General features: G+C 45.6%; 1 protein-coding gene across 1 annotated transcript in view; it reads right to left on the bottom strand.

Annotated features, from left to right (window-relative positions):
• LOC126498141 (sorting nexin-29-like) overlaps positions 1-19,351 on the bottom strand; it is a 64,562-nt gene that overhangs the window by 30,686 nt on the left and 14,525 nt on the right. Inside the window, exons 2-3 of the mRNA XM_050136491.1 lie at positions 17,095-17,156; positions 14,842-14,894 (exon numbers count right to left, since the gene is read on the bottom strand). Coding sequence (XP_049992448.1) covers positions 14,842-14,894; positions 17,095-17,156 — 115 coding nt within the window. The remainder of the gene's footprint in view (positions 1-14,841; positions 14,895-17,094; positions 17,157-19,351) is intronic.

The following is a 19,351-nucleotide window of genomic DNA, read 5'->3' as shown; positions in this document are numbered from 1 at the left end:
AGAGAGAGAGAGAGAGAGAGAGAGAGAGAGAGAGAGAGAGAGAGAGAGAGAGACCAGACAAGGTTACTTACTGAGACCTGCCTCAAAACTAGATAGATAGATAGATAGATAGATAGATAGATAGATAGATAGGTAGGTAGGTAGATAGATAGATAGATAGATAGATAGATAGATAGATAGATAGATAGATAGATAAACAGACAGAAAGATAGTGATTTAAGAAAAGAATCACAACAGAGTAGAAGACACAGAAAGGGCCCTACCCCAAAGCCTCTGCACTGTTCTAACTGAGAAAAGTAAGGCCAGAGACCACACGAAACATTTCAGTGCCTCAGAAATTGAAAGAAATTAGACAAAGGTGGCATGGGGACTGGAAATAGGCACAGCCCGGCCAACATTCTGTGATCGGATGGCAGTAGCCTCAATATGACAAAAAAAGGCAGCAAATTAGGGAGAGGGGCCCAGTGCAAAGACACCCCCCCAAACACCCCCATCACCTGGCTCAACTTTGACTAACTTCAAGGATATCTGCTCCACCCATCACCATATCTGACACAGTCCCGCTCCAGGGGGCTGTCGCTATATGGGTGATAAAACATTTTCACATTTATTGCCTCAGTAACTCCCCAACAATGCTAGGAGCCCTGATGGGGTAGGTTCTATTATCTCCAGATCTAACTCCCTGATGGGGTAGGTTCTATTATCTATCTCCAGCTCAATTCCTGGCCTCTCGGATGGTCTTTCCCGAAACACCAGTAGCTAGCATGTAAGCTCCCCAGTGCTTACAAAGCACGAGTCCCAGGATCTACCCACAATGAGACAACCCTCGTTGTGGGGCAGTTGTCACTCCTAAACATTAGCCATATGTCTGCCACTCCTCTATGACAAACAGGCATGCAAGTGTTTGAGGGCTTCCTGAAAGCTGGGACAGACACAGAATTATCTGAAATCTACAGAAACCAAAGTTAGAGCAAGACAAGGGCGCTGTCTTAGGAGAAACAACTCTAGACAAGGTTGAGGATTCTTTGTAATTAATGGAGGCCCCTAGCTTAAAAGGAATCTCTGCAAACTCAACCACCCATTTAACAGTCCCTAGCAGTTTGCATGGCTCCAAAGCATAGGTCAGTAACTGCCTGGCCAACCCCAGATAAAACCAGGCCCCTTAGGGGAATGAAAGCAGGCAAGCAGCAAGCCTGTGTTTTGGAGGGTCCAGTTGCATCAGCAGCCCAACCTCCCAAACACACAGAGGTCACAACTATGCTAACAGCAGAAACACCCAGGTTAGTGCTACTCCTATAATGACTTATCACAATGCCAAGTCAGAGACGAGTCCATGTCAACATCCTCTAGGTCCCTGTGAACCTCTCTATTTAACTTAGGCATGTGTCTACTCATGATCTAGTATTCAACTGTCTACACATCCCTCCAGGAATGTGATGGAGGAAAGTCGTTGGTAATAAACAAACTGCCTTGGCCCATTTTGATAGGCCATTCCTTAGGTGGGTGGATTAGGCAGAACAGAATGCTGGGAGGAAAGGAAGTGAGCTCAGAGGCCATGCTCCCCTTTCCCAGGCAGACGCCATGAAGCAAGCTGCCAGGTCAGACATGCTGAATCTTTCCCGGTAAGATTGATGCTACACAGAGTATTAGAGATGGGTTGATCGGGACATGAGAATTAGCCTATAATGAGCCAAGAGTTAATGGGCCAAGCAGTGTTTAAAAGAATACAGTGTCCGTGTAATTATTTTGGGGCATAAGCTAGCAGGCGGCCAGGGTGCTGGGGACGCATTACAACATTCCTGGGTGCTTTTACCCTGTGTTCCTTTCTAAGGCACTCTTAGTAGTTGGTATTGGAGTTCCATGTCTCTCCTGCTGACTGAGCACTGCCCCCACACTGCAGACAATGTGATCCAAATGGTCCTTCCCCTTGGGGTGGAGAACACAGGGTTGGGACTGTATAATTCAGTGAGAGACACATCTCAGGGGAGCTCTCATAGCTTGTAACTTAAGTCCCTAGGACCAGGGAGTCAGAGAAGGGGTACCTGCACACACAGTCTACCCTTTAGGGGTGTGGGCACATACAGGAGTCTACCCTTTAGGGGTGTGGACACACACAAGAGTTTATCCTTTAAGGTGTGGGCACACAGAGAGGCTCCCTGCATGGCCAGGTCAGGGAAGGTTTCCACTGTTTCCTGCCCTTGCTTGTACGGTGCTAATTCCTACAAGATCAAAGAAGCACCTGCTTTTGTCCATGTATTTTTCTTAGCTGAATCTGTATTTCCCAGAAGTTCACTGTGAAAGGCTGACGACCTCACTGGCATTGTATCATATCCAACTTACATTCCAAGTTAATGAGTTGGGATGTATTAATGAGTGAGGCTCTTAATAACAGGCTCTTAGTTTTTTTTAAAAAAAAAGCATCATTCAGTAACATCACTCAGGTTTGCAGGCAAACAGCTGTTCACAGAATGAATCGCTAAATGAAGTACTATTTAACATAAACAAAGCTGAGCTCAGTCCGCCACACAAAACCAGGAAAGGTGGTTTGTGTCACGTCACAGTTCGTGCCATGGAGGATCAGAAACTCAAGGTCAGCTTCAACTACATATCCAGCTGAAACCAGCATGGGCTACATGAGACTCTGTCTCAAAGAAATAAACCTGGGCATGGTGGTACAGCCCTTCAAATCCAGCACTCGGGAGGCAGAGGCATGCAGATTCGAGTTCAAGGCCAGCCTGGTCTATATAGAGAGTTCCAGGACAGCCAGGACTACACAGAAAAACCTGTCTCGAAACATATAAAAATAAAAATTAAATAAATAAAATAAAGGCTTCTTTGCAGTGTCCTTCCTTACCTTTCCATTTCTGTACTGACTGCCATGACCAAAAGCAATCTGGGGAGGAGTTTACTTCATCACGCAAGGAAGCAGAGGCAAAGGAAGAATGCCGCTTACTGGTTTTCTCAGTCTGTTTTTCTTAGAGAACCCAGATACACCTGTCCAGAGGTGGCACACACAGTGGGCTTGGTCCACCCACACTGGTTATTAATCAATAAAATGTCCCGTAGACCTGCCTCCAGGCCAAGTTGAGGGAGGCTATTTCTCAGCTGAGGTTTCCTCTTTCCAAATGGCCCTGGCATGTGTCAATCAGCAAACGACAACAACAACAAAGGCAGCACGCTGCAGATACTCCGGAATAATAGGGGCAAATGCTCCATTTCTAGGCTACATCCCCAGCCCTTGAGGGCTTTGGGAGAGAGTTTGGTTTTTCTTCAGGCAAAGACTCATTCTGTTATCTGTGCTGGATTGGAACTCACTTTGTTAGCTTCAAACTCATGGCATTTTCTCTGCCTCAACTCCCAACTGCAGAAGTTACAGACATCACCCACCATTCCTAGCTTCTGGGGGTAAAGGTGGAGGAGGTAGAGGAGGTGGTGGAGGAGGACGTGTTGGTGATGGTTCTAAGAATTAAACCTAAGACCTCAAGCATGCTAGGCAAAAACTCTACCACAGACTGACATCTCAGCCCCACACAGAGACCCTTTTGAGAAAACCAAATGCAACCTCAAAACTGAACAAGACTGACCCTGTTTGTAAAGCTCCAATGTTAACTGGGACAGAGTCAATAGCATCCCTAAAATCAACCAATGAAAGCACTGGCTAGCATAGAGGTAAGATGAAGTCTGTCTGATACCCTTGCTCAAACCAAGGCAGGACATGATGACCATTTGAAAAGGGTCATGTCCTACATGTATGACCCTTTGCCCATGAACTTCATTAGCAAACACACACAAACACACACTAGACTACAATCTACATGAGATAAAGATTGAATAATAAAAACGGTGTTATTTACACTACTGGAAAGGTAGTTCTAAATGCTTAGCACTAAAGGAAGCAGCTAAACAAATGGCAGTGTATCTGTTCAGCCCTGAAAACATGCACAGGAGCAGCTGAGCAGCTGAGCTGGCAGGTGGGGCAGTGAAAAGACAGCAGGGGCTGAGACTAAGTCCATGTCTCTGTGCCGGGCACTGAACTCCAGCTCTGAGTAGAACCACCCAGCGAAACAATGACTAGCTGGGCTCTTGCCTTCACATTTTCCTGAATTCACTCCTTCTCTGAGGCACTGAAAAAGGCCAGAATACCACTACTCAATCATAAAGATTGAACAAGCTTTGTTTGAAGGCAGAAATGAGGGGGAATAACTAAAACATGTAGGGAGCTTGAGCATTTTGTTTTAATTTTTTGGGTTTTTTTTTTTTTTTTTTTTTTTTTTTGGTTTTTCGAGACAGGGTTTCTCTGTGGTTTTGGAGCCTGTCCTGGAACTAGCTCTTGTAGACCAGGCTGGTCTCGAACTCACAGAGATCCGCCTGCCTCTGCCTCCTGAGTGCTGGGATTAAAGGCGTGCACCACCACCACCCGACTTGTTTTAGTTTTTTTTTAGATCTCTTTTTTGTGTACAGAAGTTTTGCCAGCATGTATGATTGCACCACATGCTGGTGCCTGGTGCCACAGATGTCAGCAGAGGAGCGTCAGATCACCTGGAATTGGAATTAGATGGTTGTGAAGGACCATGTGGGTGCCAGGAACTGAACCCAGATCCTCTGCAAGAACAAGTGCTCTTAACCACTGAGCCATCCCTCCAGCCCCTGTTTTATTTTTTAAGGCACTTATACCAGTTGTGGCAGCACACACCTTTAATCCCAGTGCTCAGCAGGTAGAGGCAGGCAGATTTCTCTGAGTTCAAGGGCAGACTGGTCTACATGAAGAACTCTAGAACCGTTATAAAAAAGGGGGGTGGGGAGAACAGGCTCTTTCTAGGTAGCCCAGGCTAACTTCAAACTCACTATGTAATGAAGGCCAGCTTCAAGTCTCAGCAACCACCTCCCCAGCCTTTTGACTGCTAAGATTATAGATATGAGCTATCATGCTCAGCTTGAAAATAATGTTTTTTAAGCTTTACTTTAAAATGTTAAATTAAAACAAGCAAATATCCAGATGGAGAGTAGCATGTTTCAGGCCAGTACATGGCTCAGTGGGAAAAGGACCTGCACCCAAGCTTGACAACTTGAGTTCAGTTCTAAGGATTCAAATGGAGGAGAGAACAAACTCCCCAAAATTGTCTGCTAACCTCCACATATGTCCATACAGAAAATAAATATGCAAAAAATGCTTATAAAACAAAATACTGCAAAAAACATCAAAAGTTATTTTATTGCAGTTTAATTACTTTGTGTACATGCATACCCACACATGACACAGCACACATGCATAAGTCAGGAGACAACTTGTAGGTCCCAAGGATCAAACTTGGATCATGAGGCATGGTGGCAAGGGCCTGTACCTGCTGGGCCATCTTGATAGCCCAAGTGTTACTATTTTAAGTAAAGAAAAATGAATATGCTGGCTACTTTCATGTCAACTTGACACAAGATAAGAGTCATTTGGAAGAGACTCTAAGTTGAAAAAATGCATCTGTGTGTTTATGCTCATGTATGTGTGTATGTAGAAGTGTGTGCTTGTGTATGTGGGTGTATATGTATGTGCATGTATATTTTATATATGTGTGTGTGCTCTGTGTGTGTCTGTGTGAAGTGGTTTATGTGCATCTAGAGGCCCGAGGTCAACCTTGGTTGTAATTCTTTGGGAACTATCCACCTTGCATTTGAGACAGGCTCTTCCACTAAAACTGGAACTCACGGTTCTGCTAGGTTAGCTGGCAGGCAGACTCCAGGGGTCCTGCAGTGTGTCTCCCATAACTGGGATCACAGGCATGCGCTACTATGCCCAGCTTTGTGTGCTGGTGCTGACGACCAGAACTCAGGTCCCCATGCTTGTACAGCAAGCACTTCACAGACTGAGCTGATCCTCAGCTACCACATTAGTTTTCTTAATGTCCTTCCCAACAGCTTTACAGCATGACCAGAAGAGATAGTACTTTTGGAATTCCACCTCCAGCAAAACTCTGAACAAATATAGAAGGTGAGGTTGGGGATATGGCTCAGTTGCAGAATGCTTGTCAAGTATGCTCAAAGCCCTGGGTTCCATCTTCAGCACCACCTAAACTGCATGATGGTGTAGGCCTGTAATCACAGCCTCAGGAGGTAAAGGCAGGAAGGTCATCCTTAGCTACACAGGGAGTCCAAAGCAAGTCCAGACTGTAAGATGCTCTTTGCAATAAGTTACCAAATAATAAATAATACGGTTACTAAAAGAGCTTGCGTCGTTCCTGTCTTAGTCTCTTTTCTGATGCTATGATAAGGGAGAAAGGGCAGAACTTACAGTGCAGTACGGAGGAAGCACAGCGACGGGAATTGCAGGCAGCTGCAGAGAACGCAGCAGTGCTCACTGTCACACTATGTTCCCATCACTAACTCCAGTTACAACTCTCTTCACCACCACTTCCTCTCTGTCCCTCACAAGAATGGTCTTCCAAGACAACCAACATGACAAAATAAAATATAATACGATGACGCAAAAACCATCACATCGCAGCTGGACAAGGCATCCCAACAGAAGGAAGAAAACCCAAGAGCACAGGACCCACTCATTCCCACACTCAGGAGTCACATAAAAATACTATGCCAAAAGCTATAAAATATATGCAGAAAACCTGGTACAGACCCATGTAGGCCCCATGCTTGCAGTTCAGTCTCTGTGAGTTCATGTGCACCTTGCTCGGCTGATTAAGCGTGGCTAGTTCTCCTGGTGTCCTCCAGCCACTCTGACTCTTAGACTCTTTCTGCTCCTCTTCCTTAGAGTTCTCTGAGCTCTGAGAGGGATTTGATGGAGACCTCCATTTAGAGGTATGTGTTCTAAGGACTCTCTTTCCACATGCCTGCCTGTGGTCTCTGTCTGCTGCGAGGGGAAACTTCTCTGATGATGACAGAATAACGCACTGGTCTGAGTACAGCTGAACATCATTAGAAGTCATTTTATTAGCTGGGTAGTAATGGAACACACCTTTAATCCCAGCACCCAGGAGGCAGAGACAGGGGGATGTCTATGAGTTTGAGATCAATCTGGTCTACAGAGGTATTTCCAGGTTCTGTGGGACAATGATGATCTTGTATCCTGTAAAGATTTATCAGTTGTATTGCTTTAATAAGGCACTGATTGGCCAGTAGCCAGGCAGGAAGTAGAGGTGGGGTGACAAGAACAGGAAAATTCTGGGAAGAGAAAAGGGTCAGTCTACAGTCGTCACCCAGATACAGAGGGAGCAAGATAAGAATGCCTCACTGATAAAAGGTACCAAGCCATGTGGCTAACAGAGATAAGAATTATGGGTTAATATGAGTTATAAGAGTTGATAAGAAGCCTGAGCTAATAGGCCAACCAGTTTATAATTAATATAGACCTCTGTGTGTCTCTTTGGGACTGAATGATTACAGGACCGGGCGGGACAAAAACCTCTGTCAACAGTCAGGGATAACCAGAAAAACCATGTCTCAAACACACACACACACACACACACACACACACACACACATAAGCATACATGTGCACACAAGAGAGAGAGAGAGTCATTTTATTGATTTTTGTTTTGTTTTTCGAAACAGGGTTTCTCTGAAGCTTTGGAGCCTGTCCTGGAACTAGCTCTTGAAGTCCAGGCTGGCCTTGAACTCACAGAGATCTGGCTGCCTCTGCCTCCCAGTGCTGGGATTAAAGGCATGCGCCACCACTGCCCAGCCGGCTATACTTTTTTTTTTTTAAAGACAAGTCGTGTTTGGTTTTACTGTAGGTCTCTGGGCTATCTAGTTCACAGTTCTTGGTGAATGGGTTCTACCTGTGGAGTGGAGCATTACAACAAATCAGACACTGGTTGGCTACTCAAGTCCTGTGCCACCACTGCCTTAGACAATGTCATGAATGCAGGACAAATTGTTGGTACAGAGTTTTGTGACTGTGCTGGTGTTTCTGTTTCTCTTTCCCATACTGAAGAGACTAGACACAGGAGTGAAGCCTCCATGCAGGCATCAGCTCGGATTCTCCATGTGGAATAGCTGTGTGGGTGTTGGCCTAGGCAATGGGGCTCCATTGTCAGTTTGTGAACAACTCACTGTTTTAGCAACAGCCTTGGTTGTCTGGGGATTTCCACGGGACTCTCTTGGCCAGGCCAACAACTCAACTGAACGCAATGCAGTAACTATACTTGAAGACTCATTTGGTAACAAGAGATGGTCGGTTGGGACTCCATATCCCCCATTATTAGAACACTTCATTAAGATTGCTTTCATATATTTTATGAAATTTCCACTACACTGACTTAGATTTCCATAACATCGCTCAAATACCCTCAATGATGCTTACTGATATGCCCCCATGGCTTGCTCAGCTTGGTTCGTTTTATTTATTTATTTATTTATTTATTTATTTATTTATTATGTATGCAATATTCTGTCTGTGTGTATGTCTACAGCCCAGATTTTGGCACAAGACCTCATTACAGATGGTTGTGAGCCACCATGTGGTTGCCGGGAATTGAACTCAGGACCTTTGTAAGAGCAGACAATGCTCTTAACCACTGAGCCATCACTCCAGCCCCTCAGTTTGCTTCTTTATGTAACCCTGTTGTGGGACAATGGTCTTTTATCCTGCCACTTGTATTTTAATAAAACACTGATTGGCTAGTGCCCAGGCAGGAAGTATAGGCAGGGCAACCAGGCAGGAAGTAGAGGCAGGACGACCAGAATGGGAGAATTCTGGGAAGAGGAAAGAGCCAGTCTGCAGTTGTCACCCAGCCGCCAAGGAAGATGAGAATGCCTCACTGAAAAAGGTACCAAGCCATGTAGCTAACATAGACAGAATAATGGGCCAATTTAAGATGTAAGAATTAGTTAATAAGAAGCCTGAGCAAATAGGCCAACCAGTTTATAATTAATGTAGACCTCTGTGTGTTTCTTTAGGACTGAATGGCTACAGGACCAGGGGAGTCAGAAACCTCTGTCAACATAACCCGGCACCACCTGTCCAGGGATGGCCCTCCTCCATTAGTCACCAATCAAGGAAATATCCCACAGACTTGACTCTGAGGGAGGCATTCTCTCAACTAAGGTTCCCTCTTCCCAGATAACCCTACCTTGTGGAAATTGACAGAAAATCCACCAGCACATTTTTCCAGGACAGCAGAGAGGTATGTACAACACACAAGTTCGTACGTCCATCCACTTTACCCTTTCCTTGTACCTTCATATTGAATGTTACCTCTGCCCAAGCACAACCTGTAGCCCCTCCACCCACCCATTTATTCACTAATGCTATGGTCACCTCTGTACCATCTAATTATATGTCACTGTGATTGTCACCACAATTTACATGTCCAAACTCAACTCAGTGTTCTGAAGGCAACCGTCCTCTCATACGGCGTCTCAAACATGGAACAGTGTCCTCCAACACCCCCTCAGCAGCAGGATACCAAGAGTCCTCTGAATTTTAATTAACTACCCAAAAATGCAGGTGTGCCCTGGCATAAAGCAAAAATGTAGGCTGGGCATGGTGGCACACACTTTAATCCCAGTACTCAGGAGGCAGAGGCAAGTGGATCTCTGTGAGTTCGACGTGAGCCTGTCTACACAGCAAAAACGTTGAATCCATTAAGTTCTTCCTAAGTGTGCCCAGCAAATGCCACTGTAGATAAGGACCACCCTAGTCCACATCCTCTGGTGTGTCTATCACAGGAGAGGCTTGGAGAGACAAGTGCAGCTCAAAATTACACACCCAGTTGCAGTAACTTGTGCCCACGGTAGGCCTGAAGGTATGTAGACTCCAGAGACCAGGCTGCATGCTAGTTGCCTCTCATCATCACCAAATAAACATGAGGAGTCTAGAAAAATGAGGTTTGCATGCGTCCACTGTGCTCCTTCTCAGCAACCATCATTTACACCCTAGACAAATGTTTATTTAAATTTAGGTATGAAAATGTGCTCAGATTTCTTAAATATCCAAGAGTTCTACATCTGCTAAAAATACTCTTTTTCCAGGAAGGAATCAACTCATAGCTGAGTATGCTAGTACATGCTTGTTTTGCTAGCACAGGGAGAAGGAGGTAAGAGGCCACCTGTTCAAGATTAGCCTGGGTTACACAGTAAGACCAGGCTACCCTGGGCTGAGGATGTAGAACACCTACATAACACATGTAAGCTCTTGGATTACATTCCCAGTATCATATGTACAAAATATTTTTTCTAATCTGGTTAATAAACAAAAAGATACAGGGCTGGTGGCTTACCCCTATAGTAGAATACCTGTATAGCAAGTGTGAGACTCTTGGTTCTATCATCAATGTAAAGTAAAAAATAAAAATTAAAAACCTATGTGAGGGAAGTGTCAGATCCAATTAACCAAACCCAGAAGTTTTTCCCAGGCCAATAAGAATATGGCATCCAGTTAACACCTTTGACTAAAGAGAGGCTGGTGGGAAGCATGAGACACACTAAAGATAAAAGTCACATGACAAATACAGAGGCATTTAAAATGGGAAAATGCAACCAGGTAGTGGTGGCACACACCTTTAATCTGGCACTCAGAAAGCAGAGGCCAACCCAGCCTATAATTCCCAAAGGGAAAGGGTTTCCCCTGACGTGGTGTGAAATGAGCATTCCTCCATGGCGGGTACTCTTCACAGTGAACAAGGCCCATGAAATGCTAAGGCTGAGGTAAGCCAGGCGAGAGCCCAAGTGGAAAAAGAAGACCTTACTCCTAACTGGACCCTGAGTGCCTACTTCCTCGGGAAGTCATCCAGGGGATCCCAGAGCTTGCTGCTCCAGGCTATACCACTCCTGGTGAGTGACTAATCCTCAGTGTCAACGTGACTAGATTTAGAATCACCATGGAAAAGTAGTCTAGAGACCCATCCTGGTCATGCACAGTCCCATGGGCTGGAGTCCCAGAGCAAACCAAAAGGAGAGAGCTGCGCAGCAGCATTCCCCTTGCCAGGTCCCAGACTGCAGATGGGTGGCTGAGTCCATGGTCACAGGTGACCTCCTGCTGTTCTGAAGCCTCAGATCGTTTCATTCGCTATAGACCTTGAAGCTGCCAGGAGGGGGTGATGGGCAAAAGGAAGTAAACAAAGTCAAGTGTTCTGAGAAAAGGCTGAGGGAGCTGGCGTGTCTGGACGCAGAGAGAGCTTAGGAAGGAGTGCCAGAGAGAGAATGCTCATCTAGTCCAGGCAGGTCATCCAAATAGCTACCAAGGGAGAAAAGGAGAGGCTACACTGTGTGAAGTAGAGCTCAAGACAGTAGGCAGGCCAAATGCAGACCAGGGAGTAGCTGCAAGACTCCTGTCTCCCCATGGTAGCCAACATTCCCTCTAGAGGGGAAGGGGGCTCCTGCAGCCGGGCAAGCTTGCAAAGATGCCAGAACTCAAGAAACCTTACGCAACAGGACCTAGTTGGAAAATAATGGTAACCGGGGCATTGTCCCTTCTCAGGAGCCCTTTCTGCTTCCCAGATGCAGGACGAGCAGCTTGCTGCACCATCATGCACCAGACACAGTGACTGGGGACTATTACCTCCGAAGCCATGAGTCACCGTGTTTCCTCTTTTTACTTCTCTTGGAAAGCCTATCACAGGAACCAAAATGTTGACAAACACTATCTGGGCACCATCATTAGCCTCTCTGGAAAAGGCACAAATGTTACTAGTTTAGGCTGTCCTAAAGATGCAATGTCAACACAGCATCAATGGATGACTAATACTGCCAATACCTAGCCACAGCCAACAGCCAGAGCAGCCGGAATCAACTTTTTCTTCTTTTTTTTTAAGTGTATGTGTATGTCTGTGTGTACATACCTTTATGTGTGGTACCCACAGAGGCCAGGAGAGTACATAAGATCCCCGGTACTGAAGTGATAGGCAGTTGTGAGTCACCTGACATAGATGTTGAGAAATAACCTTGGGTCCTCTGCAAAAACAGTAAATGCTCTAACCTGCTGAGCTATTTCTCCAGCCAGGAACTAACTTTAAAATCTACTATTCAACAGCGTTTTTAAGTTTTGTGTGTGTGTGTGTGTGTGTGTGTGTAGGTGTAGGGGTGTGTGTGTGTGTATGTGTGTGTGTATGTGGGCATACAAATCATAGCAAGCATGTCGAAGTCAGAGGACAATAGAGAGTTTGTTCTCTTCTTTCACCTCTGGGTATCTGGGATCAAATTCAGGTCATAAGGTGCCACAGCCAGAGACATCTTGCCAACACGAACATTAAGATCTTACCTAAGAAAAGGTGCAGCTGTTATGTAGGAACACATTCATCTGACATTATGTGGTGATATTTTGTTTGTGCTTTAACAAATAAAGCTTGCCTGAAGATCAAAGTGTGGAGCTAGCCACACTAGTTAGCCATAGAGACCAGGTAGCGGTCACATTTAATCCCAACACTCGGGAGACAGAGGCAGACAGATCTTTGTGAGTTCGAGGCCACCTGGGCTACATGAGATTGAATCAGTCTAAAAGAGAAAGAGAAACAAGCGGTGGAGAAGGGAAATGATATGGCTGGACAGAGAGAATATATGGCAGGAGGAGACAGAAGCTCAGGATCCAGTCTGAAGTTTCGCAGAGAAGGCATTCAGTCTGAGGATTCCTAGAAACAGGATAGCCCATTCGTTCTGATGATTTTGTGGGGTGAGAACTAGGAGCTGGTTGCTCTGCTTCTCTGATCTTTCACCCCCTAATATCTGGCTCGGGGATTTTATTGTACTACGGAGGACAGATATCTCTCGGGAAATGAACAGCACATGATGGAGGAAAGTGAACACACATATACTACACACACACTGCACACAGACCTGATGTGTGCACACTATACACACTGTGCACACATGCACTGCACAGAAACACGCACATGCACACACACTGCACACATATGCATACATATATTACACAGACACACACTGCACACATATGCTCATTACTGCACATACATGTACATGCACACACACTGCACACACACACATACACACACACATTACACAGACACACACTGCAACCATATGCTCATTACTGCACATACATGTACATGCACACACGCACACTGCACACACATACACAGACACTGTACACACACACTACACAAAGTCATGCTGGTCAGGCTAGGGTGAGTACTTCTTAATTAACTCTGCATCCCAATTCAGGAACAGAAACAACTCCTGGACAGAAGATCTGCATTCATAAGACTTGCCAGTTTATAGCTGTTCTCTTTACTCTTATTTGTTTTTTGAGACAGGGTCTTGATATAATTGCTATCTAGACAAAATAACCTTAAATTGATAATCCTCCTGCCTCCACTTCCCACATGCTAGAACTATAGGCAGGGACCACCACACTCAGATTTCCTGTTATTCTTTTGAGGATGAAATTTACTGAAAATGCAAATTCTCAATTGGGCATGGTGTGCACACCTGTGATCCCAGCACTGGGAGACTGAGGCAAGAGGAAGCACAGATCCGACCAAACAAGGGCTCTCCAAGCTAACACACTCATCTGCTCACCACACTTTGACACTTAGACCTAGGGTGAAACTGACATCACCATCATGAATTTACAAGCTTTCCAGGCACTTCTGATGCAGGAAGACCCTAAATCCCAAAATGAGAACCTTAATCCATAACGCTGATATTATATTTTATTATGTACATGTATGTGTCTGTGTTTCTATATGTACACACATGCCATGGCAGATGTGTGACAGTCAAGGGACAACTTGCAAGACCATGTGGTTCCTGAGGATGGGTTCATCAGGTGTGGTGGCAGGGCATCTCATGGGCCCTACATACATAATTTTTATATTGCTACATACACGTGCATTTCCTGCTTAAAGGAAATCTTATATAATATCATTTTTTGCTTCTTTGCTATGTTTGTGTTGCTGGGATTGTACACAGGGTTTCATATACAGTAGGTAAATGCTCTAACGCCAAGCTATCTATATATCCAGGTCTTTTTGCATCTTTCCCCCTCTCTATTATATCTCTCTCTTTGTGACAGGGGCTAAATTGCCTAAACTGGCCTTGAACTCAGAGATCCACCTGCCTCTGTCCCCTTGCGCTGGGTTTAAAGGCGTGCACCCTCACCACCAGGCAATCACCTATTTCCTATTTAGGCTTCTGAGTTTTCACAACTGTAAATCATTATTGGAATAACTTTGTGTTCAAATAACTTTGTGAACAAAGGTAGTTCAAATAGAGCAGATTCCTAAAGGAGAAGAGAGGAACTTAGAAGCATGTTGATAGGCAGTGGCCACACACGCACTGTGGAACCAACTGTCTGTCACAGAGGTGGACACGGCAGCCTCTGTTCTTGGCACCTTTTCACAAACGGTAAAGTGGTTTTTGAAAATCACCTGTTTTCTGAGCATGGTGCACATGTCTGTAAACCCACTACTGCCAGAGCTAAGGCTCATAACAGTACTAGGGGTTCAGGAGAGATGGTTCAGCGGGTAAAAGCATTTGCCACCAAAGCCTGTCCAACCTGAGTGCAACCCCAGATTCTAAGATGGAAGGAGAGAACCAACACCCAAAAGTTGCTAACCTACATACATGTATTGTGGCATATGAGCAGTTGCACTCACACATACTATAATACATAAACCAAAAAAAAAAAAATTGAGCCAGGTGGTGGTGGCGCACGCCTTTAATCCTGGCACTCGGGAGGCAGATGCAGGCGGATCTCTGTGAGTTCGAGGCCAGCCTGGTCTACAAGAGCTAGTTCCAGGGCAGGCTCCAAAGCTACAGAGAAACCTGTCTCAAAAAACGAGAGAGAGAGAGAGAGAGAGAGAGAGAGAGAGAGAGAGAGAGAGAGAGAGAGAGAGAGAGAGAGGAAGACAATGAGGATAACAAAAAGTAAGACCTCACCTGCTGTCAGAGTCCGAAGCGATCTCCTTTCTCCCTCCAAAGCGGATCTGGCACTGCAGAGAAAGAGAATGCTGAGGTCAGCTGCTAGGCTGAGACAGAGACATCACAGAACAGCCCACAAGGCCTTCAGATACAGCGGGGACAGAGGCCCTGGGGCTTCAAAGGTAAGAAGACAACACTCTGGCCTCAGACTCCTCTTATAGGAAGCCTAGTCTCCCCCTTGACTCCAGGAAGTGGGCAAACTAGGCAGACAGGAGCGCAGGCCCTGCAGTTACCAGGGAGCTCTCTGACGCTGAGAACCCCCATGCCCGTGCAGATGGCTCTTCTTGACAGAGCCCCAAAGGGTTAGACTGTGTCAAGTGACAGCCACCTTGTTGTGCTGAGCAGCTCTGCCAGGCTGGGGGGATGGGAAAGCTACCTGTTTAAAATCAGAGCTACAATGCTGCCCTAACCATTTCAGCCGTGAACCCAGTCCACACGGTCACCTCACCTTCACCTCTGTCATTGTTGGTTTGATCTGGACAGTCTCACTCTGCGGCCAATTCACAGCCATCTTGGGATTACCTACATGTACACACTCCCAGCTCACTATTCCATGTTAAAGACAGAACTTGCATCCTATGAGACTTAGGATTAAAAACTACATACAATCAAAAAAGGATACTGTTATCAGAATTTGTGACACGCCAAGTGGTATATTTTAATTGTAGGTAAATGATAGATAAATACATTTGCTGTTTTTTAAGATAAATGTCACAGTTCAACTCCTCAGAATAACCGAGACGTTGTGACCAGAAGCCCCAACCTGTTTCTTTAGGTGCTACATGTACAGCCACTGAACTCACTCCTTGTCTTGCTGTCTTGTGCTCTGGATTAAATGCAGACCAAACTCTACATGTGCTAACAAGTGTGATTCATCCAGCATCCCGTGCAGAGGGAGGGCCAGACTCCAGGGGAGAAGAGACGACCTTAGGTCTATAAACTCTATGACCAAAAGCAACCCGAGCAAGAAAGGGTTTATTTCATCGGACATGTCCACATCACAATCATCACCAAGGGAAATCGGTGCAGAAAACTGAGGTAGGAACTGAAGCAGAAGCCATGGAACACACAGCTCACTGGCTTACTCTGCCTGGCTTCCTCAGCCTTTCTAACAGCACCCAGAACCTCCTGCTGAGGGTTGGCATCTGCCCTATGAGCGAGGCCCTCCTCCATCAATCATTAATCAAGATAACACACTACAGACTCGCCTACAGTCCACCTGATGAAGGCATTTTCTCAACTGAGGTTCTCCTTCCCAGGTAATTCTAGCTTGTATCGTGTTAACAAAAGTCTGATCAGCACAGGGACACACTCAGAAAAGGCAGACAAATCTGGCAGCTGAAAAGAATGTGGAACTCCCTCAACCTATTCACCACACGAGGCTCCCTCAACTTCCAAGCAAACATTGGATTCTCTGGCCCCACTTCAACATTTAGTCCACAAACTCTATAAGGTCTTTCCCTCCTTGTAATCACATGCCAATAACAGTCAGCAGTCCCTCCCGAGAGCGACTCTTGAGTCTCCTTACTAACTGATGCTTGAGTGAGCTGCTGATCTCCCAGCTTCACTCAGTGCCGTGGTCTGTAGAGTAGAAACAGTCACAGGAACTCCTCTGTCAGTGCTGAAGAATTCACTGTAAGGCACTTAGCACAAGGTTGACATGTGATGACAGCTAGCATTACAGTGTCAGGCAAGCCAGCATCAGCAGCCACAGCAGCGTATCAGGAAGCCAGCACAGCTGCTGGCAACAGAGGCGTTTGTACTTTGGGAGTCGTAACTGCAAGCCAGCACCTCTGAAGAGCTGCCCTAAAACAAATCTGCTGGGAAATCAAATTCTGAAATGAAGACAGTCATTGCTAAAGGATAGACTTTGAAACTCCAGACCAATAACTTCCTCTATCCCTACTCTTACTGCCTTCCATGCTCTGTCATTCCCTAAGGAAACTCTTTGTTTAGCCATTCTCTGAAACAGCTGGACTTGGTGGTACTCAGCTGTAATTCCAGCAGTTGGGAGACTGAGGTGAAAGTTCAAGGCCAATATACCTTACTTAATGAGTTCAAGGCCACCCTGGGTGACCTGCTGAACCTAGTCTCAAAACAAACCCAAAACCATTCCCAGACACAAAATAAAGCTGTGCACATAAAAGGGAAGAAACGACTTCTACGTTACCTTCGGACATTCACACAAAAGGCTGCTGTGTGCATTCTTACCTGCTTCACTGCGTCCAGCAGTCGCTCCAGCAGGAATTGCCTTTTGTCATCATTCTGTGACCCTGAAATGAAATGGGGTTTAATTACTTCTATTTGATAACTAGACTCTGATTAAGGCTTTCTGGCACGCAATGCCAAGCACAGTGACACATGCTTTTAATCCCAGCACTCAGGAGGTAAAGGCAGGAGGATCTCTGTGAGTTTGAGACCATCCTGGTCTACATAAGCAAATTCCAGGATAGCCAGAACTACAGAGACTCTGTCTCAAAAGAGAGATAAAAAAAAAAAAAGACTTTCTGACATTTGACATAAAACATGGCTGTCCACAAACAAGCCCAGTCCTCTATTCATCTTTAACAAAGTAAGTGGACAAACTGGGCACTAACAATCTATACCACTACAATGAGGTACTACAACACAGGAAAACAGTTAAACTCAGTTTCCACAGATTGAATGTATCAGTTTCTCTGTTGTGATACTACTGATACTTTAGGGAATGTAGCAATGTCCCTGGCCTCTACTCAGTGGATACCATTAGCATGTGCACACACACACACACACACACACACACACACACACACAGAAATAACCATGCCAACTGTAGAAATAATTAGGCTAGCTAAGGATAAAACAATTATATTTTATTTATTATAAGGGGAAAAACTCATGAAACAGGAAACAAGAAGTCCAATCAAAGCAATGACCTGCTGGGAAAAGGTGCAGAGTGCGCACACGGAGGTGCACACCTTTTTACCTGGCTCCCAGTGACGTCCACCTCTTAAAGATTATTGGCTAGCAATGCTTTCCCCATCACACACACACACAGAGTTGGCTTCCTACATTGTCAAACGTGTCCTGGAGGGTAGGGCTTCCCCTACCCATGAAGTAGCATGTAAGTTGCCTGGAATGGTAGGCACTGTCCTTGGATGGTCTTACTACCTTTTCCCCTGATATCAGCTAGACAGGCTGGGAAACCTAGTTGCTAACTTTCTCAGCCATTGCTGACCTTACAGAGTTGGTCAATGATGGCTGGGGATGTGACCCAGTCGACAGAATGCTAGCCTAGCATGTGTGGGGCCCTGGGTTCAGCACCTCATGAACCAGAAATAGTGGACACACCAGTTATTAGAAAGTGGAAGCAGGATGGTCGGGAATTCAAGGTCTTCCTTAGCTACAAAAGGAGTCTGGGGTCAGCCTAGATTGATTATCTGAGACCGTGTCTTAAAAATAAACAAACATCAACAGGTTGGTCAGTAAGAAGCAAGCAAGAGTGTACTTGGTATGCTATCCCCAGCGAAATGGCGAAGGGTGTCGATCCTCATGCCTGGGTTACTTTACTACTCTGAGCCAGAGCAGTTCTTTGCCCATTGAACTACATGCTCAAAGGGAAAGCCGGGAGAACCACAAAGGAGCCTCCTGGTACCTTTGTGTGCCTGGCAGTGAGATGCTAAGCCAATACCACAAATAATTCTCATCAATTAAAAAACACATCTGTTCAAACCACCATAGGTGCTTGGTCAGTTTGTTACAGTCAAATAAATTCCCAAATGATTCCCACTAGAACAAGGCACACGCAGAATGTTTACTAAGGAGCTTCAGGGAAGGGGCCTTCAGCACCAGGTAGACCACTAACAGGTGGCATAAATGCTCAGTAAGAGGCCGGGAGGCACCAATCAACAGAGTTAGGCTGTAGATAGCAATGCCCCAGTCACAGAGCAGTCACTTTGAACAACAAGAACAGAACTACTCAGTGGCCTCGATCCTGGGCCACACCAGGAGGATTGTTGGAGACACGGGAATGAAAAGGAATAAAGTCATTTTCTCATATACTAGGAAGAGAAGGTGGTGCATAAGCACACGAGTAATAATCAGCGATGGAGACAGGAAAAAAAACACAACAATAAAGCAGGAAGAGAGGACCGGAAAAGCCACTACAGCCAGCACGGTGTGGGCTCTCTGCACAAGTGACATAGGAGCTGAATTTTTCATAAAGAAGAGCAGCAGCCATAGAAGGGCCCATTCCATGCAGAGCAAACAGCTAGGGGAGAGGCTGAGGCAAGACAAGCTCAGCTTCTGTATTCCAGGACGAGAGGGACAGGGGTAGGCATAAGAACCATCAGACAGGACTAGAGGGCAGGAGCAGGAAGGACCATCAGACAGGACTACAAGTCTCCTGGGGTTGGGGTGGGCAGGACCATCAGACAGGGCAGGAGAGCATCTAGTTGGTCATGGAGGGTGCTTCAAACCAGTCTAGCAG

The sequence above is a fragment of the Alexandromys fortis genome, unplaced genomic scaffold, assembly GCF_014885135.2.
Source record: "Alexandromys fortis isolate MF-2015 unplaced genomic scaffold, M_Fortis_MF-2015_v1.1 scaffold_29, whole genome shotgun sequence".
Lineage (NCBI taxonomy): Eukaryota > Metazoa > Chordata > Mammalia > Rodentia > Cricetidae > Alexandromys > Alexandromys fortis.
The sequence above is the reverse complement of the archived record's forward strand: the minus strand, read 5'-3'. Positions and strand labels throughout refer to the sequence as shown.